Genomic DNA, 25,000 nt, shown 5'->3' with positions numbered 1-25,000 from the left:
TACTGCAGAAAACCTGTTTACACTTTTTCTGCAGCATTTTGTACTGGCTCATTATAATGTTGGAGCACGCGAGCCCCCCTCTGTCGTAGAATTACCAATAGTTACAAACTATTATACTATCCCAGGGGGCGACAAATACAAACGCTACTTTACAAGGTCCTTCGTTTTTCTCCTGAAAAACTGTGACAGACTATTCTGAAGAAAAAGTAAATCGCAATAATGCTGCAGAAAACCAAGTAAACATTTATGCTTCAGAAAAAACTGTTTTCTTGCAGTAAAAAAAAAAGGTGCTTCGCCGAAAGATGACATTATGCAGAAATGCTGCAGAAAAGACAGGTTTTTCTCCAGCATTTCGGTTTTTCTCCAGAATAACTGAATAATGTCATAATCCGCCAAGAGCCAGTACAAAATGCTGCAGAAAAAAATGTAAACAGGTTTTCTGCAGTAAAACAACAGCACCGTTTTACTGCAGCATTCTTGATTTCAATTTTACTGCAGTAAAATGTTTTGCTGCAGAAAAAAACGCTGCTTCGGCGAAAGATGACATTATGCAGAAATGCTGCAGAAAAGAACGGTCTTTCTCCAGCATTTGTCTTTTCTGCAGAATAACTGAATAAAGTCATAATCCGCTAAGGATACTTTTGGGTTTGTCTGATACCTGACTCATCAAATACCACTTAAGAAGGCAGACAGATGCTCCCAAAAGAGTGAAGTAAAGTAACGCACTGTATTTTCTTTCCGATTTTTTTTCTTAAAAACGAACTTACAGTAAATAGCCATCTTGTTATATATGAACAAAATCTTAAAAAAATTAACAAAAATCTAAAATAAAAAGACAATTGTATAGTTCGGATCAAGCATAATTATACTTCTGTCCTCAAATACATGGTACTCAAGAGTCACCTGTCAGAATCACACTTTAAGAAACATTTAAACTTTGAAAGTCCGACAGTCATTATTTTTTTGTGCGTAAAATACATACGAACCCTATTTCTTCAAAACTCACTAACCCATTCATATATTGATGGCACTGTCAACACAATACTATGTCGGTGTCAAGTGTTCAAAATGATGTATTCAAGGCAGAACATTTGTTTGCCTGGGTTATACCTATAAACCTACTGTGCTTGAAATAATCATATTACGTGATGTGGGTCATCATAATAGACGGATTCGGGAAACAATTCTGTCGGGCTTTTATTGGTTGTGGAGTACTTGCTCTTTCTTGCTTTTCCTTTGCAATACTGGGGCCAGCGACAATTGACATAGTAGCCAAATCACTACCGAGCGGCGTGTCTTCAGATGTTGTTGGCGATCTGTGAACAAAGTGACGCGATCACATCGACAAGGCCAATGCCGAAAGTCAGCTCCGATTTGCGTGTTTTCATAAACGAGCATTATATAGAGCAGACAGTGCAGAAAGCACATATCGGATCTGAGCAGAAGTGGATTAAACTAGAAGTAGGCAACCACCTTTACATCCAGTCGACGCGCGGTGCTACAATCACCCATCGGGATTTCCCCAAAAGCCGACGTTACTTAAAATAGAATGAGTAATTCTGGGAAATCGTTTACCAGAGGTACTCGATAATTATACAACCCTTTGATAAATTCGATCTTCAATACATCACTCAAACCTTTCGAATTAATTAAAATGAATAAAATACAAGAATTGTGGACTGGGTGGCCGAGTAGTAACGCACTTGCGCTCGGAAGCGAGAGGTTGGGAGTTCGACCCTGGGTCAGGGCGTTAGCAATTTTCTCCCCCCTTTCCTAACCTAGGTGGAGGGTTCAAGTGCTAGTCTTTCGTGTACACTACATTGGGGTGTGCACGTTAAAAATCCCACGATTGACAAAAGGGTCTTTCCTGGCAAAATTGTATAGGCATAGATAAAAATGTCCACCAAAATACCCGTGTGACTTGGAATAATAGGCCGTGAAAAGTAGGATATGCGCCGAAATGGCTGCGATCTGCTGGCCGATGTGAATGCGTAATGTATTGTGTAAAAAAATCCATCTCACACGGCATAAATAAATCCCTGCGCCTTGAATATGTGCGCGATATACATTGCATACAAATAAAAACAATAAAAAATCCCTGCGCTTAGAACTGTACCCACGGAATACGCGCGATATAAGCCTCATATTGATTGATTGATTGAAGAATTACGAGTTTAGAAAATACCAAAATAGTTGTATTTTTAAAACCAATTTTTTGTTAATAAATATTCTTGCCAACTATATGCGTATTGAACCTGTGACCGCCGGGTTCATGGGCGAGCGCACTACCACTAAGCCAATCTGGCACACTAATATCTGGGATGAAAATAGAATTTTCAAATTCGAACGTTACACGTGAGTTCTCGAGCATGTGTCGACTCCTCGGTTTCCGAGATTTTCCGTTCGTATTTGTGTACTGTACGTTCTGTCGATCTCACTCAAGGTAAGTTAAATTGATAACTGACCCTATGCACCCGTGTATTTCGTATGGAAAGCAGTTTTAAGAAGCGTTAACTTTAAGTGTGACCGAAATTATGTTGTAGTCCGGCTCCGAAATGCATTGACCAATCGCGGAAAGGCTCTGACGTCATTTTTCAAAAGGAATTCCCTACCCAGAATTCAATATTTTTGATGACATACAAAGGATTTAGTTCGGGACGACGACGCCTTATGCTTGATTTATTATATAAAGGGAAGCAAGCGGTTAAAACGGGCATCGACAGAGCCAATGAAGGAGGATACTAGCTTGTAGTTATCATTCGCTTGTGATCTGAGCTATTTCACACTAACATGTCAGAGTTCGCTGGCACAGATTGCTGACCACGTGTGAAAACACGCCGCTCGCTAGTGGATGACCTACAATGTCACGTGTATCTTGCCTCAGTGTTTCTAAAGAAAAGCTAGAAAAACGAACTCTTCCACAATCCATTAAAATCAAAACTTGACCAAATGTAAACAAAATAAAAAAATAAAAAATAAAATAAAAAAATAAAAACAGTGACAGAGTTATTTCGATCGTTGTCTCTGATGCCTGACCCTTTAAACGACAAAATCATCAACAATCTCACAGCACTTCTTGGTCAGATCATCACAGTCCATGTCAGCTGGAGTAAGGCAGTCATCGTCTGCTGTGCAAGTTCCCCCAAGAGAAACCTCTAGAAGAAAGAAAATGTGGGTAATTAGAAGACATCCATAACTATGAGCTGATGGTTTTAGTTCCTTTAAAACGTCTTTTGCGACAGTTCGGTCAGAGCAATTTTCTCTCTCTCTCTCTCTCTCTCTCTCTCTCTCTCTCTCTCTCTCTCTCTCTCTCTCTCTCTCTCTCTCTCTCTCTCTCTCTCTCTCTCTCTTACGTAGTTACAAATACTCTGTTATTCACCCAGTGTTCCTCCTTTAGGAGTATGATACTTGTACCAGGAGAATTAAAGCGTATCAGTAACATCTGAAAAGCGGGTTAAAAAGCACAGTGGCTGCTTTAGGTTCCTCTGGCTTTGTCTGGCTGGGTTATAATTGATTTTGCTTGCGTGCAAACCTTCTGACTCAATTCTGGCATGCGCATGATGTATCAGCTTTTGTAAAGCACACTTAAAAATCATTACTACGCCAATGAGAAAGAGTTCTTTTAATGACGAGAGAGAAGAAAGAGACATAATTTATATCAAAAATAAATAGACAGTTTAAAGAGTGTGGGTTGTGTTGTGTATGTAAAAAAATATATCACAGTATCACCAAAATACATACTGCAGACGTTTGAAGAACACGTATTATCAGTTGCTGTACAATCTGCCGCAGTAGAACATCCGCCTCCAATCTTTCCGGGTGCAGGAGCTATAAAAAAAAATAACAGTAACCGTGACACCACATATCGATCATATAACTTCACGGTAATCTCGACATTTTCTTTGACACATCAATGTCTGTCTATATAATAACACATACCAGCATGGACCAACAGTTTTTTTTAATCACGTGTGTAGAACGTCGGTCAATGTTTTGGCAATCAATGTACGTCTCTCCGCGCGCGCGCGCGTGTGTGTGTGTGTGTGATCAGAAAACCTAACCTTTTTGAAAAGATCGTCTGTTTTCTGGAACGTTGAAGAAAACATGGACCTTTTCACGCAGTCAGACTAATGCCAGCACGATGATCGCCAAAGTAGGGCTCCTATAAATAACTGCGGCAGACTTTACCCGATGTTGAAGAAAAGAACCGACAAACCCTTGCTATTTCCTGCCCTATTTCAATCTTGCCTTTTGTGGCAACTTTGTGGTTATAACAGCAACATCAGAGAGTAACGTAGTTTTCAACACTTGAGGCGTTTCGCGGGACGGTTCTCGAAAACCTTCGGGTCAGCATCTTTATTTCACCTCCACAATATCCACCCTCTCTCTCTCTCTCTCTCTCTCTCTCTCTCTCTCTCTCTCTCTCTCTCTCTCTCTCTCTCTCTCTCTCTCTCTCTCTCTCTCTCTCTCTCTCTCTCACCCACAGGTGTTCATTTCAACAAGTATTATTATGTGTTGGTGAACACACTCTCTCTCTCTCTCTCTGTCTCTCTCTCTGTGTCTCTCTCTCTCTCACACACACACACACACACACACACACACACACACACACACATACACACACAGACACACATACACACACACACACATACACACATACACACACACACAAACGCACACACACTCACACTCACACATACATACATACATACACACACACCCAAACACACACACACACCCGCGCACACCCGCGCACAAACAGGCGCACACTTCAGCGAACACAAACAACTCTCTCAATCTATCCAAAATCCGTCCTGTAAAGTATTTTGTTGTCTTAAAGGCCCACTCCGCCTCCGTAAACTATATTAGTTTTGGATCACAGACACCGCCAGCCTTTTAACAAACAGTAAGATTTCAACATGCTTTATAATATAATTATGGAGGTTTGTTTGTTTGTTTGCTTAACGCCCAGCCGACCACGAAGGGCCATATCAGGGCGGTGAATCTTTGACATATAACGTGCGCCACACACAAGACAGAAGTCGCAGCACAGGCTTCATGTCTCACCCAGTCACATTATTCTGACACCGGACCAACCAGTCCTAGCATGCACTAACCCCATAATGCCAGACGCCAATTATGTAGGTGACATCATTATAAGAAGGACATACTTCAGTGAAACCCCCCATTTCAGAATTCCAATGATATGAGAAAATCAAGGCTTAAAAAGGAAGGAGTCTTAAAGAGAGGGATGGGGGGTCCTCTGTCTTCGAACGTGAGCCTGAGGGCCTCGCCTTCCTAGTTTTTAATCATCTTTTTCTTAATCAGCGTTTGACAATGGTTGTGTTCTAGTTTTTACTCAATTATCAAGTACGTTTTTGTAAGAAATGCAGAGAAATTATTTTTTCATTTTCATTTTCATTTTCATTACTTTATTGTCCCATCGCTGGGAAATTCGGGTCGCTTCCTCCCAGTGGAAAGCTAGCAGCAACGGAGTCGCGCTACCCAGGTGTCTGCGTGTTTAGGTGTATTCAGCCACCTGCACTTATGGCAGAACGACCAAGGTCTTTTACGTGCCATTGTGATGACACAGGGGTGGGACATGGCTTCCGTCTCTGGGTCTGCACATAAAGTTGACCCGTGACCCGTGAGGGAAAACGACCTGCAATGGACTTTTGGGCTAATTTTCAAAATAGGTATTGTAAACACGATATAAACAACGTTTAAAAACTGTTGTTTTTACTGTGTGTTTAAAAAAAAAAAAAAAAAAAAAAAAAAACACGAAAAAAATAAAACAGTGAGCATCGCAAAGTAACAGTTTTCAAAATTGTTTCAGATAATATGTCATCCTGACCTCAGGTCAAAATGAGTTCGGCTCATTCTCTCCCTGACAGGATGCCTTGAGTTTCCTTGTCTGGCAAGGAAACAGATTTGTTTGCATATTCAGAGCTTTTTGTAATGTATTATTGACTAGAGGAATACCCGGCTTCGCCGGGGTGAATCGCGAGACAGAGACAGACAGCGTGGCGGTTCATCACAATCACCTCTGCAAGCGAAGTCCTGTCAAACGGGATTGAGAATTTTAGAGCTTATTTCTTAGCCCTATATTATCTGTTGTGGCTTCTCAAATGCCAGAACATACAGACAGACAAAAGCCGCTAGACCCCATCACAAACAGAACTCTACAATCAACAGGTTTTTTCCCCCCCACACACACACAAACACACACACAGAGAAGCCGTATATATATATGCATATCTGTATCTATAAATATATAGAGATAGGTGAGAGTGTATTTTTCGCGTGGCTATAAATTGATTCGACCTTTTCACTTTGACAGTAAGAACAACTTACGGGTGCAAGGGAAGCGTTCTGGACAGCGCAGTGACATTCTAAAAATAGTCACTCTCAGAAACGGGAATTTGGGGTGAACGGCGCAACAGAGACAGACAGCGTGGCGGTTCACCACAATCACCTTTGAAAGGCGAAGTCCTGTCAAACGGGATTGAGAATTTTAGAGCTTATTTCTTAGCCCTATATTATCTACTGTGGCTTCTCACATGCCAGAACATACAGACAGACAAAAGCCGCTAGACCCCATCACAAACAGAACTCTATAATACATAGGTTTTTGCCTACACACACACACACAAACACACACACACACAGAGAAGCCGTATATATATATGCATATCTGTATCTATAAATATATAGAGATAGGTGAGAGTGTATTTTTCGCGTGGCTATAAATTGATTCGACCTTTTCACTTTGACAGTAAGAACAACTTACGGGTGCAAGGGAAGCGTTCTGGACAGCGCAGTGACATTCTAAAAATAAATAGTAACTTACAACTGAACGGGAAAGCCACACGAAGGAAGGGAGATAAACGCCAAACACTGGAGAAGATAAGGAAGAGTTACTTATAATGGTGAAATGAACACAAAAACGAACATGAGTTTAGCGCTGCGCGCTGAGAGCACGTGTTGAAATATCTCATCGATGATATTGTGTCCGGGGTGTAGCTGAATACGGTGTCCAAATTTGAAAAAGAACCACCGAGAACTTTGGCGTTGTGATGTGGTGTAGCGGCTATGGTGTGTCGGTATGGGGGCCCGGGTAAGCTGAGGTGGAACCAAAATAGCTGAGGTGGAACCAAAATCGGTTCCGCGCAGCGCGCTGAGAGCACGTGTTGAAATATCTCATCGACCAGGTTGTGTCCAGGGTGTACCTGAATATGATCACCAAATTTGAAACAGATCCATCGAGAACCTTGGCCGCGCATCGCGCACAGACACACAGACACACAGACACACAGACACACAGACACACAGACACTAGTCGTATATATATATAGATATAAGCAGATTCGCGATCGTCGATAATGATTATTCATGGTGTTTTGTAATGTTTAAATTACAAAGGAATTGATATGTAAGACAGTTTCAAGCGAGCTATTTTTCGCGGCTGTATTTACTGTGCAAACAACTCTAAACATGGCAAAAGTGTAACGTGATAATCACCGTTTGGTTTCGGCGGTCACTGGAGCAGACGATTTTTTTCTGTAACCAGTTGACAGTGATGAAACCATATATTACGGTCTCCTTCCGGCAGCAGTCCCAAAATTTCGACTTGTTTTGACCTTAGAACGATGTCTTTATCATAACTGTGAAGAACAGAACGTAGATCACTGTCGAAGTCGGCCAATCTGCAATCATTTTCGTCTCGCGAACACTGATCTCAAATTTAGATCAGTGCTCGCGAAAAACATATGGGAGATAACTCTGTATTCTTATTTTGATAGATTCGCGTAGGACTGTAGCGTCCGGTCAGAGAGATAACTGGCGATAGCCGCTGAGCGATGACTGATCAGAATGGTAATATGTAAGATATAATTTAGGAAAAGGGCTCATTCTAAATAAAAAAATAAAAAAATAAAAAAAGCCACGTTTAAAAACATCAAGGATGATGAAAATGAAATCGTGATTTGGTCTTTGGTGTTTAACTCCGTCCATGACAAAGGCTAATTGATTCAAGAGAAGTCATGGCCAGGTTCTATGTGTTTTGCTTTTGCTCTAGGTTGTTGCAGATGGTAAACGAAAATATGTGATGTGTGAAAGAATGTTCAACACTGCCGAAAAAGCAAAGAAAATGACCCTGAAAAGTCACTTATGTGGCTTTTCATAGTGAAATCCCGATTAAGGTGGATAGATATTATGAATCTTGGCACTTCAAATGGACCATCGAAGAGGCCATCACGAATATATAAAACTAAAAGTCCTCTGTCAATCTGTCTGCAATTGGAGCTGTTACGGAGAATTGACCTAACACAAAAAGTGATTAATGATTCTTATCATACTTATTCAGGGCCGGGGGAAGGTAAAGGCGGCAGAGCACAGGAGATGGCCACCGCCCCAATAAAGCGTGAACACGGTTTACTTGCACTGCATTGCGATCACTACGTCCAGGACCGACTGTATCAGCAACGTTCATGCACGGGAGGTTCAAACGCTAGTCATTGTCAAAAGCCCACTATACAAAATCACACAAAACATATAAGTGCAGGGCCGGACCAAATGAGTTGTAAGGGGGGGGTTCCTCCTTTTTGGGGGGGGGCAAATCAGCGAAGTGGCGAAGCCACAAGCGCGCGCCTGCAAAGCAGGCGCGCGAACTAGGGGAGTCCGGGGGCATGCTCCCCCGGAAAATTGTTGAAAAACGGTTAAAATCTGTGCAATCTGGTGCATTCTCGGCCTTGTTTTGAGGGTTAAGAGCAGCATTGTTTTGGTGCTAAAACTAGTATAAAAAAAAACCACACTCAAAGCAAGGTACATGCTTTTTCCAGGGGTGGGGTTCCGGAACCCCTGGAACCCCCCCCCCCCCCCCCCCCCCTGGGTCCGGCCCTGAAGTGTGCAAGTCAGATGAATTCAAATCTGAATTTGATTTATTTGTATCATTTTTACGAGAAAATTGTGACCCTCCATCACGAAATGAGTCGCATGTCACCTCGCGCGGTTCTGCGCTGGGTTTAATATTAAGTCCGGGAAGTGTCTGCTAACAGTGTGAGGGTCACCTTAGTCACAGGCTTATAACTCAAACAGTTTTCGCTCTTTTCTAAAACGGTGTTCACCACTGGATAGAGCATAAAAAACTCTTTAGGAAAATGTAAAAACATGAAAATCATGCAAAGGTGACATGTGACTCATTCCGTGGTGGAGGGTCACAATTAATTAAGTACAACAGGAATTAAAAACCAGATCAAAAACATAAAAGAAAGAAATGAAATAAGTAACGTACACGTAAAAAAGACTGTTTAATATATTATTTTGAAAGCGTATGCGCTATTTATAAGTTAATCACAGGAAGCTTCTTCATCAATGACTGAAACCAGTCTTTTATCTTTTATTCTATTTTATTTCTCAAAGGTGGTCCATTTCAGGGTCCACATACACACTTAAAACATACATCTTCGGTCAGTTGTTTTATTTTGTTATATGTAAATTTGTAGACACTGCTCTGCATTGTATCATTTGTTGGTTAACATCGCACGGATGCTCCAGGCAACATGGGCATGCGAATGGAGAAACTGACCCAGTTTTAGCCTACGAAAACGTCATATCCGAAAGACACGTTACAATAATTCAAATAGAAACACATCATTACAACAAACGTCAACGAGAATTGTCACCATTAACAAAATAGGTCCCGTGACTGTAATTGATCGGTCAGATACCACATCCCATTACGCAACTCTCGTTTGTATGATTATTGGCATGTCGTCATATGCAAAGTAATGTATCATAAAGTCAGTTCGGTAGATTTTTCTATTTTTTTGCACTTGTTTCAAAACACTTTGAAAATATCACAGAAAAACTATAAGCAAAATACACTTCTAGCGAAGAAAACTGTTTGGGTCAATCGCTGTCGTATGTTTTTAATTATATAGATTACAATCACAAGGGGGAAAAAAACCAAGATATGTTTTCAAGGGAAGTTACGAACCGTTGGTTTACTATTGGCCTAACAGACATCGAGGTCACTTCTGGATCAATTTTGTCGATGACAGTCCAAGAACGTGATCTTAATAATCAACCAAGAAATAAAGCGTGAAGCCTTCATTTAATTGCTTAGTTTAAGACTGTGCTGTACTACGTTTGATGCCGGGATGTCCAAAAGGATCACTTCTGAACTTGCGAACATCGGAAACATGACAAATATTTCTTGTGCCACAAATACACTGATTCATTTGCATCAAGCACTAAACGCTTTTCTGTTCCCCTGCATACCTGAAGCGACAAGCTGTCCCCAGTAATAAATGGAGGCGATGTAACAAGGCACAGAATAGTAACACATTTGGACAAGAAGAATGTTCCACTGTTCCTCATAAAAACACAATAGGATAATGTTTCATGGCTCATGCTGCATTCCTAACACAGTCTTCAAAAGTACTTCGACTTTTGATAAACGTGCTTGCGGTGACATTTACGCGGACATCTGCAATCTGCAAAGACCCAATTATTTCCCGAATAAACGTGGCTAATTGCTTCTCGTTTAAATAAATATCTTCAGAAATAAGTGGAAGAAAAATGACTAAACATTGTGCTGTGTAATGTTACGAAAAGACTTACAGCAGACTCCGTTCAAAGGACCGAAGTAGTCAGTTGTACAGTCGCACACACCGCCCCCTGAGGGACATTCCAAGTTGGTGCTGGCTGCTCCGCACGTCGTGGTTTTATCGTTGTCTGCGCACACCTTGCCGACCTTCTCGTTCGAGATGGTGCCTGCACACACACACACACACACACACACACACACATGCACACACAAAGAGTTTGCAGAAAATATGGCGTTGCATTCGATATGCAGGCAAGATTATAACATCTATGTATGCAAGCTAATTGAATATAGCTATTTTGCCGTAAAATCCATCTTCTACAACGTCACACATTTTCCCAGGCTTTTGCTTGCAGTCAGACCAGCCTTCCATTTGAAAAAGTACCCCAAATCAGCAGCCTGGCCGATTAGTCTGCACAGTGGGAATTGTTGTCTGCACCCGAAAGACGTTTCGAAAACAAACGTGGAGGTACTCTTTGCTGTTATGGAAGGGAACAATGAGACGGCACGAAGATGAATCAAAACACAATTTGGGGGGACAGAGCATTGGGCGGAAGGGCCCATCATGACGTTGCTTTATTTATGAAGTCAACGAGCACATGTACAAAGCTATAATTTATGAAAAAAAGTTTGACACATTTTTGAGATGGTGCAACGTCATTAAGTATGACCCCCCCCCCCCCCCCCTCCCACCCCCAAGAAAAGAAAAACGAAAACACGCGTGTGTTTTTGTGATAACTATAATATTACTTCATGCTTTAGCTGTGATTCTGAAGAAAATTAATGTGATATATTTTGGTGGTTACTTTGTTGTTTTATCAGTGTTGTCAGGATTCTAATTCTTATGGTGGTAATAACTAGCTTTTATTTGGAGTTTTATGTTTCTTTGCCAACAGTTGCACACGTATGCAAGTCACCTACTAAATTACTACAGGTGAGGTGGACACGATTCGAAGTGAACGCGGTGCAAGGTAAAGTTCGTGTGTGTGAGTGTGTGAGTGTGTGTGTGTATGCGTGCGTGTGTGCGTGCGTGTGTGCGTGTGTGTTCAATTCGATGAACATTATGTCTGATTGTGTTTGATTTTGTGTTTTATGTATTGAATGTACTCAAGCCAAGCAACATTCCTGTGTACTACAAGTGGTGTTAATAAAATCTCGTCTTATGTTTTTTCATTATAATTATGTACACGATATTTCATTCTTTGTACCAATTAATTTCATTTCAATTTTTTTTAAATGGCCCTGTTCGTTCCTCTCAGCAACCATAACAAAGTATGTTATGAATATGAATCGTGAAGAGTTATCTTTGTGAATCTAGATATAGATGATTATGAAAAAGATAGTCTTTGTTTACACAGGAACATACGGGGACTGATTTGTTTCAGATTATTTTGGGGTTGAAATGACCCACCTTGTGACACATCATTTTGGCCTTTTGACATTCTACCGATCAGGTGTCGATTGGTATGCGCTTAAAAGTCTAATCTGTTTGGTTTTGTGTATAGTTCACACAAGCCCAAACCAATATTTGTTATAGTTTCCGGGAAGTTAGAGCAACGGTGTGTTAAACGTTTCTCTGCGCAATTAGATATACATAAAACAATAATACGTAGTGCACACAGTGAAACTCGCCACTCACCTGTGCATGTTCCAGTTGCAAGATCAACGGCTTTACCGGCGTTACAAACACAAACATTATCAATGCACCGCGTGGAAGCATCAGAGCACTCGGATCCACTAGCAGTACACGTAAACAACCATTTTCCATCGTTGCCGGAGTCGAGAGCTGAAAGTGCAAATAGTGTTATTCACGTCATAGATAAACTACACATAGTCTTGTTCACGTTAAAATTCAATACACGTTCGTGTGTGTGTGCGTGTGCGTGTGCGTGTGTGTGTGTGTGTGATCATATGAAGAGAGTCACTGGTGGTCTGAGGTTGTGAAATGTTTTTTCCCTCTTTGTTGTTAGTGAAAGATGCGCTCTCTCTCTCTCTCTCTCTCTCTCTCTCTCTCTCTCTCTCTCTCTCTCTCTCTCTCTCTCTCTCTCTCTCACACACTGACTGATGATACGCATGCAGACGAGTACCGATTGTTTTCTTATTTTGCTCATTACGGATTTAAGTAACACTGTAAGGAATAGAGGTTGAATGTTCAGGGTACTTGGCGGTAACAGCAGAATTTAAATATTTTCAGAAAAAGTGTATTTAACCTTGTTTCTTCGACACGCGTTTGCAAAGCGACGACTTAAGCTAGGGAAGTATTCTCGAAGCGTTAAGTCGAACCTTTCAGCGAAATGTATGCTAATGGCCCTTATGCACGAGAGAGAAGTTCGCGACTACTTCGAAAGTTTTGAACGTCTTCGGATGTACTTCCCTTTCTTTATTCTGCAAGGATCGGAAGAAGGGTTCGGTAGTTTTTGATAAATGCATTTCACACACGCACACACACACACACACACACACACACACACACACACACACACACGCGCGCGCTCGAACACACGCCCGCTCGCACGCACGCACGCACTCACGCGCGCGCCTACACACACACACACACACACACACACACACGCACGGGGAGAAAAAGCTCGCTCTCCGCATTCAGTCATAACTTGACTGAATGTCAAAATGCTGGTTTAGGATCAACACCAAGTAAGACATCGAGAAACAGTTGCTATTTGCCTGCTTCGAACTGCCGCTCTTTTACGTCAGAAAATTGCTTGATTTTATTTCACGGCGTGAAAGGATGGATTTGAGTCAGAAGAAACACCTGTAGCAATATTTAAGAAGCTAACAGGAAATCAAAGGTAAATTTGATGCTTCATTTTTTTGGCCTCTTCCCCCATTTTGACACACACAAAACTAATTTTTCCTGGTATTGGTCTGTACGATGATTATACATACCGCATTCATCAGTTGCTGCGATGTAGATGGATGCCTTGCACGCACACATGTTGCTTTCACATGTTGCCCCCGAAACACACATTTTGGCGAATTCAGTACCGGCGCAGCTTTGGCCTTGTTTGATCACTGTAACCATAATCATACATGAGAGACGTAATCTGCTAACTCTGTTACACACACACACACACACACACACACATACACACACACACACACACACACACACACACACACACATTTACACACACACACTCGCGCGCGCATCGGGAGACAAACTTCGCTCTCCGCTATCGTTAAAACATTCAGTCCAGGGTTTGGGATTATTATTTCAGTTAGGAAGCTTACATTATTTTCTTTTTACATTTAGTCAAGTTTTGACTAAATGTTTTAACGTAGAGGGGGGAATCGAGATGAGGGTCGTGGTGTATGTGTGTGTGTGTGTGTGTGTATGTGTGTTTGTCTGTGTGTGTGTGTATGTATGTATGTGTGTGTGTGTGTTTGTATGTGTCTGTGTGTTTGTGTGTGTGTGTGTGTGTGTGTGTGTGTGTGTGTGTGTGTGTGTGTGTAGAGCGATTCAGACCAAACTACTGGACCGATCTTTATGAAATTTGACGTGAGAGTTCCTGGGAATGATATCCCCGGACGTTTTTTTTCTTTTTTTCGATAAATATCTTTGATGACGTCATATCCGGCTTTTTGTAAAAGTTGAGGCGGCACTGTCACACCCTCATTTTTCAATCAAATTGATTGAAATTTTGGCCCAGCAATCTTCGACGAAGGCCGGACTTTGGTATTGCATTTCAGCTTGGTGGCTTAAAAATTAATTAATGACTTTGGTCATTAAAAATCTGAAAATTGTAAAAAAAAATTGCTTTTAAAACGATCCAAATTTACGTTTATCTTTTTCTTCATCATTTTCTGATTCCAAAAACATATAAATATGTTATATTTGGATTAAAAACAAGCTCTGAAAATTAAAAATACAAAACTTATTATTAAAATAAAATTTCTGAAATCGATTTAAAAACAATTTCATCTTATTCCTTGTGGGTTTCTGATTCCAAAAACATATAGATGTGATATTTTTGGATTAAAAACACGCTCAGAAAGTTAAAAAGAATAGAGATAAAGAAAAGCGTGCTATCCTTCTCAGCGCAACTACTACCCCGCTCTTCTTGTCAATTTCACTGCCATTGCATCGAGCGGTGGACTGACGATGCTACGAGTATACGCTCTTGCTGTAAAAATGCAGTGAGTTCAGTTTCATTCTGTGAGTTCGACAGCTACTTGACTAAATGTTGTAATTTCGCCTTACGCGACTTGTTTTTCTTTTCTTTTCTCTTTTTGTTTTGCTTTTTGTTTTTCCCCTGTCCCTACACCTGTTCCTTGTTCCGGGTGTGCTCTCACGCCGCCCCGTCCCTGCACTCACGGCTCCATTCACATCTGAATTTCTTTCCGCTGCCAGACTTGTCGATTTTACAGACGCTCCACGGAGGGATGTCGGGTCGCTGCCGTAGGCTAGGGCGGGGATGTAGCTCAGTCGGTAGCGCGCTGGATTTGTATCTAGTTGGCCGCTGTCAGCGTGAGTTCGTCCCCACGTTCGGCGAGAGATTTATTTCTCAGAGTCAACTTTGTGTGCAGACTCTCCTCGGTGTCCGAACACCCCCGTGTGTACACGCAAGCACAAGACCAAGTGCGCACGAAAAAGATCTGTAATCTATGTCAGAGTTCGGTGGGATATAGAAACACAAAAATACCCAGCATGCTTCCTCCGAAAACGGCGTATGGCTGCCTAAATGGCGGGGTAAAAAACGGTCATGCACGTAAAATTCCACTCGTGCAAAAAACACGAGTGTACGTGGGAGTTTCAGCCCACGAACGCAGAAGAAGAAGGAGCTGCCGTAGGCTAACCTTGGAAGATGACTCTTCACTTCTGCTGAGTCACTTCCACTGTGTCAAAGATCTACTGCGACGCCAAGAGATGTGCCACTCCTTCTTTGCTGCCTTTCTCAAAAAGCGCGTTCGCAGCGCACAGCTCTGGTAGCAAAATTGTGCCGCCAGCGAGGTCAGTGGGCGATCCAGCTATACGCGTAGTCTATTTATTTACATTATTTTAATGACGTTTCTTGGAAATGCGCGGTATACTGTCCACACTAATGATGTGTAAGGTTAATAGAGTAACTTTGCTAATCCATCGCAAAATATACACCAACAGGGAAAATGTATTTTGATTTATCTTTCTAGCGGCTTTCATTCAGATTTATTACATTCATTGAAATGAAACTGCTTTGCTAGAAGCAAAATATTTGTCCAGAAAAACTGTTTCAATCAGCAAATGCATGGAAAGGACAAGAGGCGAAGCATTCAAGGCTCCCGTAAGAAATGGACAAACAGTAACACACACACACTGTTAGGAAACGCTACTGTTGCTGAGCTTTGGTTCAGTTTTGTGTGTTGCATGTAGTTGACTTATTTGTACTTTGTGGGAAAGTACCGATATTATATTTTGTAAACACAATGTTTATGCTTGGACGAGAATGCAGGTGAACTTTCTAGTCCTGTCAAAACAAGTTGTTTACCACGCTGTCTTTAGTGTGAGTTCGTGGCGTTCGTTCGGATTAAGTGCGTCGGCGCTTTTGATGTACGTCACAGAGAACGTCACTGTTCTAGTCCATAGACGGTTCGTATATAATGCTGTTGTATCATTTTCGGTCTGGAATATTCTCGAGATTGAGTATTTACTATATATGCCAGCGCGATTTGAATGTTAAAAAAGCTTCTATTTGAGTTCTGCTACGATGTGCAGTTGTATGTATGAAATGCTAAATAAATCCTCGAACTCAATTTGACGAGTTGTTTTCTGCTGCTGCGAAGACGGGCGACGTAGAATAAAAGAACACAACTATACGACATTTGAGAACTTGTGGCAATCTCAAGTAGCGTGTAACACACACACACACACACGCACACACACACGCACGCACGCACGCACACACACACACACACACACACACACACACACACACACACATTTGACTTCTTTTTTTTTAAATCGGAATCAACATTGTGTACACAAGTTTGTGCAGTTAATACAACCGCAAAAGGTACCAGTCGGCCGTTGTTTAAACACATTTTTAGTAACTGTCGAGTGTCAGCAGCAAGCCTGATCTCGCTAGTTGGAGTGGCACTGCAGCTGCGGCGAACGCGCAAAAACCGGGCGGAGTGGCACATCTCAGCGTAGCAGTAGAAGATCGTTGACGGTGTTCAGTAATGGGTCTGTCCCGAGCCAACGGACGCAGCGCACTACCTACTATGCCCCCTACTAACGACATTGACTGAGTGAGCGCCCACTCGAGAGTGCAGACCGCCACTACGTCCCTCCGTCGATCCCCCAAAACGTCACACGTTGAAGACTGACAGCAGAAGTACTATTCAGGGAAGGATGGAACAGGAACAATGAGACCAAGGTCACCATGAGAGCTCCGGGCATGAAGGGCCACAAGAGCAAAGACAATTTAGAATGTTGGATGATGAATGAGATGAGGATGATTATAATGATGATGCTATGAATTTCCAATTTGGTTTGAGACTACGTGACAGGGCGGCACTTACCTGCTAGTGCCTTATCCCCGTTCGTGTGTACACGCAAGCACAAGTCCAAGTGCGCACGGAAAAGATCCTGTAATCCATGTCAGAGTTCGCTGGGTTACAGAAACACGAAAATACCCAGCATGCTTTCCCCAAAAGAGGCGTATGCTGCCTGAATGGCGGGGTAAAAACGGTCATACACGTAAAAATCCACTCGTACAAAGACATGAGTAAACGTGCGAGTTTCAGCCCACGAAGATGAAGAAGAAGAAGATCTTGAAAACTTCCATGTACAGTTTCATAACGATATGTCAGACACACACACACACACACACACATACACACACATACACACACACACCCACACACCCCACCACCACCACCACAACCACCACCACCATCACCCTCGTCTGGATTCCCCGTCTGTCTGAAAACATTCAGTCAAAACTTTACTTAATGTAACAACAACGTCAACAACAACAATAACAATAACAAAAACGACAACAACAACAACAACACACTCACAGCATCTTTTCACCACCTTGTCACAGACTGATGGTGGAGTGGATACGCAGCTGTCACTTGCAGTACATTTGCCACCGAGACCTATGTCGGCTCCCAACGCACCTGTTTGAAGGACACATTACAATACTATTGTTTGATTGCATACGGTTTAACGATCTCCTTCACCTTTTTTCCCCTTCAAAATTGAAAGGTAAAGGAGATCGCTTAACCGTATGCACGTGAATACTATGATAAATATCTATCATGTAGATAAAGTTTAATTAGATATGTTGACCTCCTTAAAAGAACTATTACAGAGTGAATTTAGTATGAGAACAGAGGAATTTGCGAATTTCTTGAAATTGTTGAAAATGATCTAGACTCACAAATAAAACGGGAAAGACAAAAGAATTTCCAGGCAACTTACAGAAAATCCACTTAAATTTTTTTTCTTCCATAGTATTACATTGATCGCTGACAATACAGACAAGGAAGCATAATGTGTGTTTTATACGCTATGAAACTTACTGTTTTGAGTTCAAATCGATGAAAAGTTATTATATAAATTTGATTGTCTGTTTCTGTTTTCTGTTTCTTATAACTTCTTTCGTATGGTGTTATGCATAAAAAAAAAATTTAATCTTAAATCGACCATGACTTTGTAGAGGCATGGCCAACCAAGATTAATGTTATTTGCTGGCGTTCTCTGCTGCCATGAATTTTATTACAAACTTATTAATGTTATGAATGATGTGATTATGGTGTTTTACAGGTACATTTTCTGAAAATGTCAAAACAATGAGGTCTATCTATCTGTATCTATATACGGCTTGTGTGTGTCTGTCTGTCTGTCACTTCGCGATGCACGGCCAAAGCTCTCGATGGATCTGCTTCAAATTTGGTGGGCATATTCAGGTAGACCCCGGACACAATCTGGTTGATGAAAATTTTTAAAACGTGCTCTCAGCGCGCAGCGCTGTACCGATTTTGGTTTTTCTGTACATCCATTCCCAGTAACTCTTCCTTATCTTCTCCAGTGCTTTGCGCGTTTATCTCCCTTCCTTCGTGTGGCGTCAATCGCGTACGCCGGGCGCCGGGTATTCGGCTCTACTTCTTGCCGGCGAAGCCGGGTATTCATCTAGTTTCTAATATTAGGTCTGTTTCAATGAAAAGCATCACGTATTACTTTGTTGCAAATGAATGGTTCTAGGAACATCCCAAATATCCTTCTACGTAGTTACATTTGCAAAGAGTGCAGAAAGTATCTTTTAGTTTAATAATGCTTTGTCAAATTAATTTTTCTGACATAAAAATGATTCCTGATTTAGGGGGTATATCTCTTATAAGGCATGCCAACTGAACTGTTGAAATAAAAACTAAAAATAAAGGACGTCACGCATCACAAGAAATAAGAAACTGAAAGCACTAGTGCATGACGTAGTAACGAAATATCGATTGGTGTTTCTTGTACAGCATTCATCTGGCTTGCTATTGGTTAGAAAGTATTTGTTTTTCTGTACAAATTCATACTTGCAATGTAGTGTTTGTGGGATAACTACTGTTTCGATGAAGCATGTTTTTGGTATTAAGTTGGTCGACTTTGATATAAAACTGCCCATAGTTGCTGCTAGTTGACACACTGACGATTGGTCTCATTGGAATCTACAGACATTAAGCTTTCCGAAAACATACAGTTATCGAGTATACAAAACCGGTGCCTTAGAGTCGTCCTCAAACCTTTGCTGGGCACTGTATGTATCCCTCACAGACACACACTCTTATGCGCGATACCGCATCAGCCAACATGAGAAAAAAACTGCCAGTCTGTCCAATATTGTAGCAATTTTCTCTGAACACTTATGAAACAATATACCTTGTTTTCCTGGTAAACAAAAAGGGGGACAGGGAGACATTTTGCCATGAAAATCGATAAAGCCGTTCACATGCATTTTTGCGACAACGTTGTTTATTTCCATATTGAAGATATGAGTAGCCTACCGACAAAAATATACTCAGGATGTTGTGTAAACCGTTTATAATAGCAAAACAAAACGTTTCTTTCCATAACAACTACCGGTACATGTACAAATATCAGATATAACGAGTACAACATACCTCCGTTTAAATATGCTGGCCGATTTTAAAGCAACTTTTTATGACACACCTTATCAAGATTAACGGAATGTGTGACGTCATCGTAATTAGTACATTTATGAAACATTAATCAACAAGGTGAGCGGACGTCAGATAATTATAAACAGTATGTTTTATTAGTTTTCAATGATGTGAAGAGGTCTTAAAAACACATGAAAACCATAAAATTAAATCAATGAAGTCTAATTTTCAGTGGAAAGAGCGGAATCACTGAAAAGTGCTCATTAACGTTAACGGCGGTTTTTTGCACCCTAATTCCATGAAATGCAAGTTAAAAAAAAACTACCAACGAAAAGATAAGCCTCTTTTCTATCAATCGATGCTTTTCATGTAATATATTGTGCCAAAATGAAGAAAATCACCACAGGTCCAAAAACTGAGGGTATGACGCTAATAGCCTAATTTGTGCAAAAAATACTACTCTGTATTTGACAGTTTGAATATAATTTGTTTTAATTATTTTGTTGCAATTTGTTGGTTCTAGGAACATCCACGGTATCCTTCTACTAAGTTAAAATGTCAAAAATGCAAAAAGTATAATTTAGTGTAATTATATGCTTTGTCAAACGAATGTTTCTGACAAAAAAATATTCCTGATTATATATCTCTTATAAGGCATGACAATTGTTCTGTTGAAGAGAAAACTGTAACAGCTTGCGGCAACTCAAAGCACGAAATACCGACTGGTGTTTCTTTTAAAGCATTCATGTGGCTTGCTCATGGTTGGTTTTTCTCTATATATTCATACTTGCAGTGTACTGTTTTTGAGATAAGTACTGTTTTGATGAAGCATGTGTTTGGTGTTTAGTGGGTCTGTTTTGACCAAAAATTGCACATAACTGCTGGAAGGTGACACACTGACAATCGGTCTCATTAGAATCTATAGACATTGAGATTTCAGAAAATATATAGTTATTGACTTTTAAAGTCGTCCCAAAACCTTTGCTATCCGCTCCACTATTACAATGACTTAAAATGAGTGACTGTAAACGTAAGCGAAGGGCTTCGACAACCAGAGTTTTCTCCCTTGATTTTTTTTCCGTTATTATAATTATTATTATTATTATTATTATTATCAAGGGGAGCTTATATAGCGCGAACCACAACTGTGCTCTCCGCGCTTTACATATTATTCTCAAAAATGTTCTGTTTTTGAGTTTTTAGTTTGGTAAAACATAATGTAACATTGTTGTCCTAGTTGAGCAAGTGTACATTTATCGTTTGAATGGCATTTCGTCACTCATGTTTAAAAAATAATAACGGTGTTTCTACTTAATATGTTTTAGAAAGGCGACTTATTGTGTTTGCAGATGATTTTATATTACTTTTCCTAAATGGGAAAACTAAGCATACAACCACGTTATGTCCCAAAATAGTCGCTAGTACTGGGGACAGAAATAGTCAGACTGGGAAAATTACAGAAAAATGCTTCGGTAACCATGAAATACGCAGCGTATTCACCTCCTAAGCTAACAGAGACCAAGAAATTTGGTTGATTAAAATCAACAGGGGTCGAAGCCGTGTTATAATAAAAGAAGCAGTGATGTGCGGATACATGTGAAAGTAAGCAGTTGTCCCTCGAATGTTCTTCATGAACATGTAAGAGCTGTCATGCAAAGATGAAGTGGTATTAATATTATTAGTATCCTTTGCACAAAATTCTACGTTGTCTTCCAGTTGCAAATGGAGATCGGATTTCCATGTAGATTGATGCATCTTGTCTGAGAAGTAACTTGTCATATGCTTCTGCTGACTGAAGCAAATAGGGGCCTACAACATATCTTTTCTGAACCGAAAATCTACATTGTAAAGTCTGTTTCGCAAGTACACGTACATTGCAAGCCATATTTTTCTGTCTCTTGCATGTCACTGAATCCATTTCTGCCCTCAGCAAAAAGCCATGAAAATGCCATTTCCTCTCCATTTTCAATTTCGTATAATTATATTCACAGGGCTATGTTTAGACCTCTGGACATACAACATAGGTGAAGTGTGTGTAACTCGTTCAAGTCCCCCCGCGGGTTAGGGGGAAGAATTTACCCGATGCTCCCCAGCATGTCGTAAGAGGCGACTAACGGATTCTGTTTCTCTTTTTACCCTTGTTAAGTGTTTCTTGTATAGAATATAGTCAATTTGTGTAAAGATTTTAGTCAAGCAGTATGTAAGAAATGTTAAGTCCTTTGTACTGGAAACTTGCATTCTCCCAGTAAGGTAATATATTGTACTACATTGCAAGCCCCTGGAGCAAATTTTTGATTAGTGCTTTTGTGAACAAGAAACAATTGACAAGTGGCTCTCTCCCCTCTCCCCCCTTTCCCCGTCGCGATATAACCTTCGTGGTTGAAAACGACGTTAAACACCAAATAAAGAAAGAAAGAAAGAAAGAACTCGTTCAAGGCTTGACTGAGATGCAGAGTTATCAGCAGGAACCATAACTTCATGTTGTGTTTCTTTAAAGGCACAGTAAGCCTCCCGTAAACCATCACAGATACGGTCAGGCTTTTACACACAGTACAAACACCCTTTCATTTAAACACTCACCGATTGAGAACATCCTAGGTGCCCTCCGTAAAGAGCGAACAATTTTCAAAGAATTTATTTTTGCGTGGTTTATCTTACCCCTGAGCCATCGTGAACCCGTGTGATCCAGTTTCCCTTTTTCACAATGTAGTCGTCAGTTAGTCATTTGAATGCGACTCGATGTGAGCTTATCTACAATAGCACGTTTTTATGCACGAAACAAACGGCTGTGGTTCACAAGAACTCTAGCGATGGTTTTTGACTGTTGAGAGGAACGGCGATATGCATAAACCGTCGTCTGCTACGACCCTTGCGTGACCCTGCTTCCGGGCTTTTCTGTTTTCAAACTTTCACAACTTCGAATTGTACTGATCTTGTCTTGGTGAAAAAAGAATTATTTTATGATTAAATAATGTTTGTGTAACAAGCTGTGAATTTATTATTTAGATTTTAAAAGTTAGGTCTAGCGCAAAAACGCACCACGGTCCAAAAACATTCTGATAATCATCGATCCACGGCTATGGCCAGTTTACATCGATAGAATGAGACCCGAAGGGAAGTAACTCATTTTTGACCTGAGTTCAGGATGGGTCCAAAAAGTGTTCGAGACAATCTGCAAAATTAATTCTTTAAAAATTGCTCGCTCTTTACGTAGGCCACCTAGGATGTTCCCGTTTGGTGAGCGTTCAAATGGAAGGGTGTTTGTAATGTGTGTAAAAGCCTGACAGTGTCTGTGATGGTTTACGGGAGGCCGGCTTACTGTCTGGGCGTGATTTCCGGTATTCAGAATATTCATAACAGCCAGCACCAAAACGAGGCGCCATTGCTGTAGAGGACTCATCCACGAAAATAAATTCTTTGAAAATTTCTCACGCTCGACAGAAAGCAGCCAGGATGTTCCCATTCGGTGAGCGTTCAAATGGAAGTATGCTTGTACTGTATGTAGACGCTCGGGGAGCTCTGTGATGGTTTACGGGAGGCTTACTGTGCCTTTAACGTTTTGTTCAAAATCCCAACAAACACTATCACCATGTGACTTGCTTAGCTTTGATCCAGCGTTGTGCAAGTCCAAGTCTGCGTAGATTGGATTATTGGCTTTTAACCACTTTAAAGCGAATAAAATGTTATCAGGTAAAACTTTATGTTTACTATAACACCTGTACCCAAGAAACCAAACGCAAAAGAACTAAATGATTTTCGCCCTGTGGCACTGACTTCTGTTGTAGCGAAATGTATGGAGAGGCTTGTTTGTAACAAGCTCACTGAGTCTGTGGCAGATCGCATGGACCCCCTTCAGTTCGCATATAGGGCAAAGAGAGGCGTCGAAGATGCTACACTCACGCTTATCAACATGATTGTCAGCCATTTAGATACAGCAGGGAACACGGTTAGAGTTCTTTTTATGGATTTTTCATCAGCCTTTAATACGATTCAGCCCCATATACTTATCCAGAGGTTAGTCCAGTTAGATGTGAACAATAATTTGATTTTCTGGATCAGGGAGTTCCTATGCAATCGGCCACAACGTGCCAGCCTCAGCAACCGTTTGTTTGGTCATTCTGTGCTTTCAGACGAAGTTGTTTTAAACACCGGGGCCCCACAAGGTTGTGTTCTCTCTCCTGTCCTTTTTTCCATTTACACAAACAACATGCTTTTAAATGATCCAGTTCTAGCCCTCATTAAATATGCAGACGACATGGCCCTCGTTGGGCGTCTGAAGGACGACGAAACTTTGTCAAAGTATTTTACCCAAGTTGATCTTCTGAATGAATGGTTCAAGTCCAGTTTCTTGCAGTTGAATGCAGGCAAAACAAAAGAAATGATTTTTGGAGGAAAGAGTGATAATTGTGGTCCCCAAAAAGTGAGAATAAGCGACAAGGAAGTTGAACTTGTGGAAACCTTCAAATATCTTGGGGTTTCAATTGACAATAAGCTGACTTTTAGTGATCATGTTCATGCTGTTTATAAGAAAGCTCAGCAGCGACTTTTTCTTCTCAGGAAGCTTAAATATTTTAATGTCAATCAAAGTGTTATGGAACTTGTGTATCGCAGTTTGATTGAAAGTATACTGACTTTTAACATTGTGACATGGTATGGTACCACAAATGTTAAAAACAAAGCTAAACTCCACCGCATTGTTGCGACGGCTAGCAAGCTTGTTGGGCAACCCCAACGACAGCTGACCAGTCTCTACGAAGCTGCCATTAAGCGGAAAGCTCTCAAAATTGTCCGTGATCCGATCCATCCTCTCAACCCCTGTTTCGAAATTCTCCCTTCAGGTAAACGTTATAAGGTCCCTTTGGCACGCAAAAACCAGTTTAAAAAGTCATTCCTGCCTTCTGCAGTCACCATTTTAAATTCTTCTCGCATCACGTAGAGGCTTGTCGGCTGGGAAAAACAAACAATGTGTACATGTGAAGGTGTGTGGGAAATATTTGTAATGTGATTACTCGGCTGTGAAACCCAACTCCTGTGATATGAGAGGGTAAATTTACATAGTGCAATATCATATTTGATTGTATCCCTTTTATGTTTTATGTTTTATGTGTGTCGTCCTATACAATTGTTGTTATAATCGTTTACAGGCAGACAGGGTGTGCCGAAGAAAAATTTCCATTTTTATGTAATATTTTAATGGACAATAAAGTGCTGTTATTGTTATTGTTATTGTTTGGAAATAACTCTAGTATGTCCATTTTCATAACAGATTTTCGGTTTTAA

The 25,000-nt window shown here is 40.8% G+C and overlaps 1 protein-coding gene across 1 annotated transcript in view; it reads right to left on the bottom strand.

The window, feature by feature from the left end:
• The window catches only part of LOC138964525 (prion-like-(Q/N-rich) domain-bearing protein 25), a 39,667-nt gene that overhangs the window by 9,502 nt on the left and 5,165 nt on the right, over window positions 1–25,000 (bottom strand). The window contains exons 2-7 of the mRNA XM_070336509.1: window positions 17,627–17,728; window positions 13,514–13,639; window positions 12,249–12,395; window positions 10,624–10,776; window positions 3,742–3,828; window positions 3,069–3,155 (exon numbers count right to left, since the gene is read on the bottom strand). Coding sequence (XP_070192610.1) covers window positions 3,069–3,155; window positions 3,742–3,828; window positions 10,624–10,776; window positions 12,249–12,395; window positions 13,514–13,639; window positions 17,627–17,728 — 702 coding nt within the window. The remainder of the gene's footprint in view (window positions 1–3,068; window positions 3,156–3,741; window positions 3,829–10,623; window positions 10,777–12,248; window positions 12,396–13,513; window positions 13,640–17,626; window positions 17,729–25,000) is intronic.

The sequence above is a fragment of the Littorina saxatilis genome, linkage group LG4 (genome assembly GCF_037325665.1).
Source record: "Littorina saxatilis isolate snail1 linkage group LG4, US_GU_Lsax_2.0, whole genome shotgun sequence".
NCBI lineage: Eukaryota > Metazoa > Mollusca > Gastropoda > Littorinimorpha > Littorinidae > Littorina > Littorina saxatilis.
This window is presented reverse-complemented; position numbering and strand designations above follow the sequence as displayed.